This window comes from Anser anser (genome assembly GCF_964211835.1).
Source record: "Anser anser genome assembly, chromosome: 3".
Classification (NCBI taxonomy): Eukaryota; Metazoa; Chordata; class Aves; order Anseriformes; family Anatidae; genus Anser; species Anser anser.
In genome coordinates, this window is record NC_139722.1 from 25487981 (window position 1) to 25500522 (window position 12542).

General features: G+C 46.9%; 1 protein-coding gene across 1 annotated transcript in view; it reads left to right on the forward strand.

Annotated features, from left to right (window-relative positions):
• Positions 1-7693: 7693 nt before the first annotated feature.
• LRRC1 (leucine rich repeat containing 1) overlaps positions 7694-12542 on the forward strand; it is a 70746-nt gene continuing 65897 nt past the window's right edge. The window contains exon 1 of the mRNA XM_083829223.1: positions 7694-8168. Coding sequence (XP_083685349.1) covers positions 8010-8168 — 159 coding nt within the window. The 5' untranslated portion in view covers positions 7694-8009. The remainder of the gene's footprint in view (positions 8169-12542) is intronic.

Below are 12542 nucleotides of genomic sequence, written 5' to 3' on the forward strand. Positions count from 1 at the left end.
ATAAACAGTGGTACACCATAGTGAATGCTGAGCAGTATCCACCATCACCCCTGGTTGATGGTGTTCCCATGTGAGGGTTCCCACAAATGGGCAAGACCAGGTGTACACTGCACCCCTGATATGATAGGATCATAGAGTCATTAAGGTTGGGAAAGACCTCCAAGACCATCTGGTCCAACCGTCCCCCTACCATCAGTATCACCCACTAAACCATGTCCCTAAGTACCACATTTCCTCATATACCCTCAGGGACAGTGACTCCACCACCTCCCTGGGCAACCCGATCCAACGCCTGGCTGCTCTTTCTGAGAAGAAATGTCTCCTAATTTCCAACCTGAACCTTCCCTGGTGCAACTTGAGGCTTGGAAGAAGTCTATATTTTAGGTTTGAATTAGAGAAACATCAGATCTTTCCCCGGTACATACATTTTCAAGTGTTTACAGTCATCTCTTCACATAAACAAATTAATTTCAATACCTTCTTCAAATCCAAAGCAGTATTTACTGAGTGCATTGGTACCTAAAGAAGACTTGTGTCTCATGGAAAGGATGATGATGGGTATAGGTTCCTTGCCTTTGGGAGTTCATGAAAGGCATGCCGGGGTCCCACTCCAGCCCCTTCTGCTTTCTGTTTACTTTCTGTTGGCCTGCAGAACTTCTGAGGTGCCCCCGTAAACTTCCCAGGCTACCACACGATGTCTATTTGCTTGACCTGAATTCTTCTGAAAACAATCGTTTGTGACAATTGTAACTCAGGTTTTACAGAACCGGGTAGCTGGTTAATAGATGCTGTCACCTGGACATGCAAGCTCTGCCATTTTGTTATCAACAGTAAAGGCAGTTATTTTTCTATTTTATTTATTTTTATAATGTTAACTGATTTTTTTCCAACTGTATCTCGCAACTAGAAGATTGAACTGTTGTATATATGTCCTAAATTGCTAATTTGTCTTTTGGTATTCAGCAGGATGTCTCTTCAGAAAGGCATTTAAATCTAAAGACAATTGTGCTTCTCATTGCACTGCTATATAACACCTAATCTCTCACTGGATTCAAATGTCTGCTTTTAACTGCAATTGTTGCTGTTACATAATTAGAGGCAGAACCTGGTGCAGCTGCTTGCTACGATTTTTCTATTAGGCATTCTAAATACGTTCTGGTTATATTTCCTTTATCCTGGGTCTGATTCATAAAATAAGCCACTTTCATAGTCTACCTGCTCCTCTTTGTCTAAGGAGAAATGTCAGAAATTTCATCGTTCTTTTTACTGAAGATCAATAACACTTTTCTATCATGATATTTTATAATACGAAAAAAAAATATCCTATGGCAAAAGTCATTAAAGTACAGCAGTCTAATTAACAAGCACTATATGAGCTAAATAACTATTATAGGAAATGAGTGAAGAGTAGAATCAACTTTGAAACTTCCCTTTATGAATACCAAATGTGGAATTGTATGTGTGTCTGCAATTGTAGATAAGACCCCATGTGATTACTCGAAGGGCATTAAACTTCCCTTCCAGCTAAGATGAGAGGAAGAAGGAAATTAGGAACCACACACCAAAAAATAAAATAAAAATTAAGAGCCAGTTAAAATATTTTTCATTGCTGTCGAATTTGCATTAGCCCCAGTGCTGGCTGCTCAATAAATACAACATTCCCATCGCTCACTAAATACAACATTCTCCACTGGTCAGTACCAATGCTGTGTGACGCGAGGATGGTCCTGGTATGAGCGATGCTCCTCACTCCTGCAAGGGCATGGGCATGGTCCTGCCCCATCCCTGCCCTGAGCCAGCTCCCCAGTGGAGCTATGTCTTCTGCTGCCCTGGGTGATGCTGAGCGCTGGCTCGGAGAGCTGTTGGTCCCTCCTCATCCAGAGGATAAAGAGCACAAAATGAAGGTGCGGCATAACGCCTTCCTAAAACCTTCTCTGACAGGTCTGAAAGGGAGCGTGACTTACCTGCTTCTGGTACCTGCCTTTTCATTTTAATGCCAAATCCAGCAGCTTGCTGGGCATGGGAAACAGAGCACCAAACTTGCGCTCAAACACAGTGGAGTGGTATTTAGCTAAATTATGGTGTTGATTCAGAAAAAATAAACACAGGCCTGAATTCGTGTCTCTACTCGCTCGCTTCACAGTGGCTGGAGAAGTGAAATTTGCTGCGAGAGGTTCATACCTGTTATTGAACCCAGCGAGAATAATAAAAACCTGAAAAAGTATTCGGTGCTCAAAATCTAACCATCAGCTGTGATAGCGAGTCCAGCAATCAGGAAGGGGGAAAAAAAAAAAAAGAGAAAAGAAAGGAAAAGGGAAGAAGCCCATCCCAGCCACTGGCTCCTCCTTACCTGCCAGAACCTATTACTTTGTTCTTCTGGCCAAAGAAGATGATGGGTGTCAGCCCTCGAGAGTTGGTGTGAAATAAGAAACCATAGGATACAACGCAACCACATATTACTGGCCACTCCTTGCAAACCAAACTGAAGCAAATAGGATTAAATCAGCGTAATACCTCATGTGATTGCAGCTCATTGTGTTCAAATAAAAGGTGACGTTATCGTGAGCGATTTGTTTGGGGGTGGGGGTGGAGAGATGCTGCAGCTCTTGCTCAAAGTGATTGCTATTTATAGTGCTGCAGAAGCACCGAATGTGTTAAAAGGCAGTGCCGCCAGCGTGTGCCACTGAGGCTTTGCGTTGTAGGGTGATAATTCATTGCAACTCTTAGGTAGACCTTTATACGAATAATACGTTCATATTATTCCATACCAGTTATTTCAGACGCGCAAAAGCTTTGTAGATGTGAGGCCTGTGACTAGGTAACCAGAAGTTGTAGCTCTATAATCAACACAGGAGTGCCTCGTAGTTACACCTACCTGCTGCTTGTACAACCCCCTCTAAACAATTTAAACAAAACGTGAAGAATAAATGTGGTTGGAGTCCTCAGCCAGCAAAACTGAGAGAAAAAGTATGTCAGTGCTAATTAACTCCAGCACACTGCCAAGCCTGGCTCTCAGCAGCTCTGCAGGCTTTCTGCTTGCTGGTGGCTCGGTAGCATTCGTGTCTAATTTGGTCGGAGGGGTGGGTAGATACATCCAGCAGCAATCAGAGCCTGCGTATGGAGAGTACCGCTGGGTTATTGCACCCCGGCCTGCTCCTGTCACCTGCAGTACTTGAATCTTTCCTTCTTCATGCCCTTCTTGTTTTGCCCCAGCCTCCTCATGCTCTGTAATTGCGTCTCCTTTCGTCTAAGGGCACGAGGGAAATGTGGCTGGGGGAGGGAAAAAGTCCCTAACGCAGAAGAGACTTCAGGAACTTGCCCTGCTTTTTTTTTTTTTTTTAATTATTTTTCCTAGTGTTAATTTAAGTGCGTTTTGAACTCTGAACTTTATGAACTACTTACACTGTATTGATGCTAAAAACTATTTCTCTCCAGTCTTTTTCTCCCTCCTCACCCCAGAATGCTCCTTACTGCTAATTTCTAACTGAATATTCCTGTTTCCACTGGAGCAGCACTCACCTCCTCCACACTCACCCCAACCCATGGATATCTGTGCTTTATGGCCTTTTATAAGAGTCTCAAAACGCGATGCTGCCTGCTTGCACTGCAAACAAATGGGGTGTTCCTTTTGAAAAACTAGAGAGCTTTCTGCCTGATCAGTGCTGAGGAGGGAATATCTGCAGCGTGACCTTGCTCTCACTTCTTTTGACTAATAACTTTGGGGAATTCTCCCTGAGGTCGGCATAACCTAATCTATATTTTACATTGCACTGCCTGAGATCCTTAAAACTCACATAAAACTATTTTTTTTTTCTTGAAGAGCACATAGAAGGACTGTGTATAGAAAGAGAAACAGAGATTTTCAACACTGATGTTCTTGCCTGTGTACGCAGACCAATCTGGCAGTGGCTGAACGATGGCAGTTTGTTTGATAGTCTAGAAGACATTAAGTTTTCGGTCACGACCTTTCTCCCAAATTTAAATTATGATGTGACTGTACGTGAAGCTGATACCCTGCTGCCATTCCCAGCAGAGAACAGGGTGATCCAACGCAACCCCGCCAGCAGTCCTGCACAGAGAGATTGCTCCTGTACCTGTGCTGTGAATATCTGGGGGTGCAACCAGCGCTCGGGAATCAATCCTCTTTAGAAGAAGGATGTATCTGATAACAAATTCTCCTGTGTTTATACCTTAATGCTGTTTAACAGAGCAATGGTGAATGACACAAAGCCTGATGTAGGTTGCCCAGCCAGTGTGAACACCAGAAAGAGATGTGAACTGTGGCACCATGGTGAGAGCAGACTTCATCTGTTCCACCCTGAAGCTGAGTTCAGAGAAACCTGATTGCGTCCACCTGAGGCTGGATAAAGCGGCCTGCCAAGAAAGATCCATGAAGCTGCTCCTGACATTAATTTATCTAGCAAAGGAGGCAATGGGATTACCTCTCTTACAGATTTCATACAGCTCAGAGGCTCTGGGCGTTGTTGGGACAGTTGTAAAATAAAGTCTGTTTGTCCCAAGGAACTGAAATTAAGCCAACCAGTATACAACAGTACTGAAGTACTTGGAGAAGCACTAGGAAGAGAGAAAGGGAGAAAGGGAGAAAGAGAGAAAGAGAGAGAGAGAGAAAGAAAGAAAGAGAGAGAGAGAGAGAAAGAGAAAGAAAGAAGGAAAAAAAGAAAGAAAGATGGAGACTTAAATAAAAAAGCTCAGAATAAAAGTGAAGATATGACAAACCAAATGGCTATCAAATGGCAGTCCGGAGCCAGGTAATCCCCTGCAGAACTGGGAGAGCAACAGCCCTCGCTTCCTTCTGTAGGCGAGCCACACCTTGGCTTGCCATGGATCTGTGTAAACCAGCAGGATCGCTGCTATCAGAGAGGGCAATACTTCTCTGAGCCCTGGAGGGGACAATTGCCCCAAGTAAGAAGTTTGTCAAATATGTGCTGGTACAAATCCTGGCAACCTGCTGTCCCCCACTGCTTGCTCACTGTAGCACATAGCTTCTCCCAAGTGCTTCTAAAGAGTCTCCTTATTAGATCACAATTTTCCTTTCTCACACCTTTTCAAAGATCTCTCACACAACAACTTACCCCAATATGAAGTCACTTTTCTTCTGGGCACACGGGATACAGAACTGGCCTCATTTTAGGGAAGGGTTTTTTGTTGCTGCTATTTCTTAGCACAAAAGAACAATAGAGACTAGAAACTCATTACACCTCCCAAAGCTGGACGGGTTTATTTACAAGCCGAAGTTCAGGATGATGCTTTCAGCTGTGAGAATACTATTTCCTCAGCAAAGGTGCTGGTTTGCCTCTCAGCCTCCTTGATGCCTGTTTTCATACCATGAGTTTAGCCACAGGCTGTATCTTCAGGGCCACTGTCACAAATTTGATGTCCAAAGCTCCCAAGTATTATATGGTGAAGGCAGAGCTTAACAGTATTGAGGCATTTTGTCATCACTCTATCCCCTGGACTGCCTGGCACTCATGAGAAGCATGCAAACATTTTGCTTAATTCTTCATTGAAGTACCCAGGCTCACCCCACAGTCGCTGTCACCCTCCCGGTACTGTCCAGACTTGTCACAGTGAGACCCAGTCATGAGACACATGACAGCATCTACACCAGTGACACTTCATGCCAAACTTTGTGTCCATGTCACATCAGAAAGGCTCAAGCCCTTTACAAGCCCCAGGGACAACCAATCTGTCGTCACGCCGGCCTCTGTACCCACCAGCTCCGCACTCCCTGCAGTGATTCCCACAGGAGGGACCTTTTCTTTTGTTCAAGTCCCCTGCTGCACGGCTCCCACATAGTCCTGCTTCTTTGAAGGATTCCCTAGAAAGGGGGCCACCGAGGAGCCTCCACGGTCACTGGATGTAGGTTGGTAGTGCGTGGCTGGCCGCCAGCTGAGACCCGCTGAGGACTACGGCTGGATGTGCTCCTCCTCATCTCCACCTCTGAGATCTTGGGGCCAGAGTCCCGGATCCCTGCTTTTGCCAGGCCCTGCACTGGTGCTCAACGCATTTGTTTGATTTTCTCCTGTCTTCTATGCCCTGTGGTTATCTAATCTCATGGCCAGGGGTTGGGACAGCCTGAGAACGCTGGTGCACACCCACCCTGTTTATAAGCACGCGTGGTCACATTCGTGAGCTTCATGGGTGCTGGAGAAGCTGAGCAAGTCTTTGGCTTAAATACTGCAGAGTTGCTTGCCCACAGTATGGGGGCACACAGTGAGAAAACTGATCTCGAAGCCCTGCTGAGGATACCGTCAGGTGAACGTCCTCCTTTCTTTCACGTGCAAGATGAAGATCAGTCACAGCTCTCTTTTTGTGTGTGTGTGCTATAAACATCTCGTGCACTTGCACTGGATTAAAATTATGTTGGAAACCCAGTTGTGGGTCTTGGAGGGGAAATGCTGACCCGTTCTCTCGAACACACATTTTTAATCATGTTAAAGTCAGAAATCAGTGTAACTGATCATTTCCTGTGGATTTCCAAAAAACTCTGCAGTTTAGTCGTTATCAGGTCAGCAATATTTAAAGCCTTTTGCAAGCAGGCTAGCAGATTTCTTTACATACTTTATTTAGATACATTGGGAGTTTCCTTTTTTTTTTTATTTACTGAATGTATTGGTTGAAGAAATAAATTCTTCCTTCTGACAGATCCTTAAGGTACATATGTGTGAAATGTATTATTATATAATAATGCGTATCAGTGGTAATTTTTTAAAAGTTTCTTAGCAATCTGTAACAGTACACAGTCCTAAAATGTCCTTTTAACAACTAAAAGTGGGCAGACCCCTGCGATTCCCACAGAAATTACACAAATGTATCTTGCAAGATTTATCAGTTAAGAAGAAAATTGCCCTTTTATGACTAGGTATTCTGAGCAGCACGCAGGGGCAGAGGCTGCTGTGATGAACTTCCCCCTTTGCCCTGTTCCTGTATCTGCACGCAGTTATAATTAGGCAAGAAAACAGCAGTATTTCAAGAGAAACTCTGACGTCAAATGCCTGCTTCCGAGCGTGTTTTATGTCCCTGTGTGGCTCCCCAGACCAGCACTGGGCAGCCTCCTGGCGGGGATGCTCCGGCCGGGGGGCTGAGGGTTTGGGAAGGGGATTTTAGAATCACAAAATCATAAAGGTTGGAGAGGACCTCCGAGATCATCTGGTCCAACCATCCCCCTACCACCACTATCACCCACTAAGCCTTGTCCCTAAGCACCAGGTCCAACCTTTCCTTGAACACCCCCAGGGACGGTGACTCCACCACCTCCCTGGGCAACCCGTCCCAATGCCTGACTGCTCTTTCTGAGGAGGAATTTCTCCTCATTTCCAACCTGAACCTCCCCTGGCACAACCTGAGGCCATCCCCTCTGGTCCTATCGCTGGTTACCTGTGAGAAGAGGAGACCCCCCAGCTCCCCACAGCTTCCTTTCAGGTACTCGTAGAGGTTTCAGGGAGCCTTGAGGATAACAGCATATAAATATTTTTTAATGGCACGGTCTGCAACAGCAGCAGCGTCCCGTACCTGCAGTTACCCTGCCCGGCGTAAAGCAGCGGGGAAAAGCCAAACCCGGCCGCGACCCCCGGCCCGGAGCGGGCAGGGCAGGGCAGGGCCGGCTGGGGACCCCCCGGCAGCACGCCGCGGCCCCGGGGCGGGCCCCGCTGATGTCAGGCGGGACGGGGGAGGGAGGAAAGAGGGAGGGAAGGGAGAGCAGGAGGGAGGGAAGGCAGGGAAGGAGGGGGAGAGGCCGCCGTGTTCCGGGTCAGGCGCGGGAATGCGCGGCGGCCGCCAGCAGCGCTGCGCCCGGCGCCCCGCGATGCCCCTGCGGGGACGGCAGCGGCCCGGCGCCGAGCACTAGGGGCGGCCGCTCCCGGCTCCGGCTCCGGCTCCTTGGCCGTCCTCCTCCCACCCTCCGGCGGCCGCCTCGCTCGCCCGGGGGCCGCTCCTCGCCGCTGGATGCGGCTTGCCCGCCGCTTCCCCCCCGGCGGGGCGTCGCGGCGATGTTTCACTGCATCCCCCTGTGGCGCTGCAACCGCCATGTGGAGTCCATCGACAAGCGGCACTGCTCGCTGGCCGCCGTGCCCGAGGAGATCTACCGCTACAGCCGCAGCCTGGAGGAGCTGCTGCTGGACGCCAACCAGCTGCGGGAGCTGCCCAAGGTGAGCGGGGGTGTTTCGGGGTTTAGGGGCGGAGGCGGGGACCGCGGGCAGGTGCCCGGTGGCAGCGGGGTGCGGGAGGGGGCAGCGCGGCCATTTCACGCCGGGCTGGGGCAGGCCGGGCCGAGCCGAGCGGTTACCGCTCGGCTCGGCCCGGCCTGCCCCAGCCCGAGCGGATCCTCTTACCCCGACCCCATAAAGGAGGGGAATTGAGCCAGCGTGGCCCTCGTCCGCCCCGACCACTTTGAAACACCCCCCTCTGGCAGATAACAACGTGCACGTCTCTCTCTACGCTACTCCCAGGAACTACCTTGCGCTCCTTCCTTTCATCGCCACAATCCCCCTTTACTCGTCAGTGCCTCGCTTCCTCCAAAAAAAACCCAACCAGATTCCTGTTTATACAGCTTTTCGGTAATAAAAAAAAAGCGATGCTTCTCTCAACCCAGCTTCACGGCGTTTGGGGACGTGCAGGCTGGCACCTGGTGGCTTTGCTGGAGAAACTTTATCGCAGGATAACTCCTAATGAGATACGCTCCTCAACCCGACAGCTACAGAGCGCGATCCACGCTTGGCTTGGTAAACCAAGGGCGTTTTGCAGAGCTTCCTCGTTAAACTTCAGGCTCCTCACACGCCGCCGTGAGCTGTGGTTGGTAACAGGAGAGGGGAAGCGTTATCGAGAAGCTGTACCTAGGAGTGTGAAACTCTTCCTGCCTTGGAAGCTGAGCAACTGAGCTTAGTAGCCAGAAACGTGTTCAAAAGCACCTTTGTTTCTACCTGAACCAAAGTTGGTCTGTTCACGCTAAAACTTAAACAGCATTACTTTTTTTTTTCACACTCATTACTCTTACGTAAACTTCTTCTCACGTAATAAGAGTAAGTATGAGGAAGAAGTCCTTGTACAGACAGCAGTAAAGATGTTTAGTTGAAATGACTTTATTAAATATTTGGCTTTTTCTTCTGAAAAACCCAGAAACAGGTTTGTGCCTTGTTGTGACTGAGCTCTTTATCCTTCTGAAGTAGAGCAAAACTGGTTTACATAGCCTCAGTGTGGGTGCTATTTTTACTTCCAGCAATTTCTGCTGGCTTTGTGCACAGGCTAGGCGCATGAGCCTTTTTTTTTTTTTTTCTGTGTGTGTGTACTGGACTTTTTTCATAGTGCTGGCTTTCAAGCTTGTACCCTTTTTATTATAGGAGTACTGAATGTGTGTGGTTTGAATCCCACTGCGAACTATGGCTCTCCCTTTGAAAAAAAAAAACAAAACAAGCCCCCCCAACTGGTGGCTGTGTACAAATATAAATGGTGAATGCAGATATGTCTGTTGTTCGTGGTATTACATACAATTTATTTCTGAAAATAGACTGCAGCTATTCATTGTTTCTCTTCTTCCTTGAACTGTAACTTATGAAATGGCCTTTTTTGTCCCACGATAACTAAAGAAGACCACTTCTTCCCATTACTTAGATATGCGTGCATATTGAGTCCCGTACATGCAACAAACAAACAAACAAACCGGAGGGGGGACCAGAGTCCTTGGCACTGTAGTAGAATCAAGGAAATAAAGTTGAAGATTTTCTTCTTATGTGCATGGATCAGATTACAGTAGTGCCTAAATATACTGTAGGAATATGTTTGTGGGCTTTTGGCTGTGGTAGGAGGAATCCAGTGAAATACAACTGCGGAAGCATACTTGCATTATCTGTCCGGAATACATTCTGCCTTCTCTGCAACATAGGAAGGCATTTTTATTAGGGCTTTCTGCAGTGACCTATGAACTTTCCTCGTCAGTTCCTTATTAGTGGTTTCTGATAAGTGGAATATAGTGCCTTCACCTCAGATAAATGTTGACTCTGTAGGTATTTCAGGTACAAAAAATACAGCTGCAGTCCTGGATGTGATACCAATCTACTGAAGCTGGAAACAGATGGGAAGAACCTCGCTTGAAGTTTCTGCTAGCAAATACATTTCAAAATTCTCCTGTAGGAATCTGGCTCGGGAGAATAATGGAAGATTTTTCTTTGAAAGTTAGCTACAGGATAAACTGTTGGTTCTCTGTATTAGAAGGTTAGTGTGATGAAAAGTGCAGAACTGGAAATATGTATGAAAAGCAGGGACACACCATACCTCTTGCACAGAAAACACTAGGGAAATCATGAGGGTGTGTAATTAACAAACTGTTAGGTCAGCATAGATCTTAGTAGTCATGAGGCCCTTAATCTCCTGCGGTGCATTATAATGGTCTTACCTTGCTTAAGTTTCCTATCTATGTGGATAAAGGCAGCAATGCAAAATGAAGCCATGATAGGCTCAGTTCGGTCCTTAGCACGTCCGGAGACTTGTTTAACTCTTGGTGACTTGCTCGTTAGACAGATTCCCATACTTGACAAAGTCCTGAAGTTCACAGCGATTGGGCTGATTCCCAGTGAATCATCTGCAGACTGCTGATGCCGTCCGTGATGCATTCCGTAACACCAGTGAGGCATTCGTGTTGCTGAGATGTTCGTGATCCTCCTCAGGAAATTTCTGCTGTAAAGGCTCACCGTGAAATAATGAGGAAGGATCACTCCGTAGGCTGTTTGACTCACAGTGGAAGTTACAATAGCGGAATGAATGAGCAAAACCGTAACTGCTGCCCTGATCTTCATTCTGTGCTTTGGTAATTTAGACCTCATCTTCCTAATGTGGGGAGGAGCGGTCTGAAATGGCTGTTACAGCAGGCAGGAGGTCTTGTGAATACTCCTCTGGAGCCAAGCAGGTATCGGTGAGATCTTTCCTTGGCCATGCAGCAGCTCCGAGACACTGATGCCTGTTTTATCTCCAGACATCTGCTTTCCTTCCACTTGCGCATTTTTTTGCCCCTTAAAGCTTTCCAAGGCAGATAAATATCAGCACGTGGCACATTGGAGTAGATGGACTTTCTGCATTTGTTTTCCTTCCTGTGGTATGTACTAACAGGGTCTATTATAGGAGGGTGTAGTAACTGCTGAAAGGTTCTGCTGATTTCTGCCAGGCTGATGGGGCAGCTTGTGTTGGATGCACAAACTTCCCCCCTTCTCACCTGTTTCTCCCTGCCTCCATCTGTGTTAAGTACCAGCTTTGGTTGGTTGGTTACACCAATGAAAGAATACTCTCCAGCACGCCCTAAAACCCCTGTTTTGAGGTACAGAAGCAGTCTGAGGCTTGTTTAATGTGCAATATTTGCTAACGTGCTTATTACTATTTTTGTAGGGCAGTAGAGCATGGCACACGCTGAGATCCTGTGCAAAACACAGAAAAAACCCCAACAAAATAAACTCAAAAAGCCCCCAAAAGACAGAAAACAACTTTAAAAAGTGCTGTAGTGTCGTGATTGGAAAAGACCAGCAGAGAAACTCAAAAACACTAGTGCATTATGAGAGTCATCTGAGCTATTCCTAGGAGAGGAGAAACAGGAAATAGTCTTGAATTATTTTGAAAGAATTACTTTGTTGGGTTTATTTCTGTTGTGTTGGCTGGCCAAAACGTATGGTAGAAGTCTTCACTTGTTTCTGAGGGGACAAGAAGGGTTGATCTGGAAAACATTTGAAAAAGAGATGTCCGAGAAGAGATGTCTCAGCTCCCCATTATTTCCGCTCCTCACCTTGTTTTCTCCTTTGTGTGTTAATGCACACGTGGACCAAGACAAGAATGGGCAAACTTGGCTCCTCTGACCCACTCTTCCCTACATTTTTTTTTTGTATATACCAGTCATCCTCTCAGGAATAGAAATACAAGTTAATCATTTTGATTTGTATGGTAACTTAAAAAAAAAACACCTTTTTGCTACTGCACAGCGATGCTTTTGGTTTGCCTTTTCAGTAAGTACTCCTGTTCTTTTCCTAGGCCTCTCTAACTGCTCTGCCCCATTCCCCAGATTTCTCCTTCCTTCCACTCCCCAGTGACCTGATAGAGACCTTGCCTGTGCTCGTGCTGACAGTGACCTTTCTTCTCTCTTACCACTGCATGCACATACCTTCCCTTCCTCCCCTGCCCTTCGGTGTCCCAGGATCTTGCTCACTTCCTCCAGTCTAAACAGCTCTTTCTGCCTTGTGTTTCTGCTCCTTGCTTCCTCTCTTTCACATCCCTTCTGTGCCTGATTCTTGACTGCCCTTATTTTTTTTTTTCCCCTTTGCACTCTGCTCTCTCCCCTTCCTTTCTCCAGCCTCGCAGACTCCATCTCCCACTCTTGCCCTTCCTGCAGGATGAGCCAGCCTGGTGGGATGTGCTGGAGGAGCAGGCTGTACTATTAAGCTGCTGGTGGTTTTCCACAATACTGAGGTCTCTATATCCCTTCTTGGCAGATGCGGATATTTTCCCACAGAACAGCAATTTCTAGCTGTCAGCATGCTTCTCACCGCTTC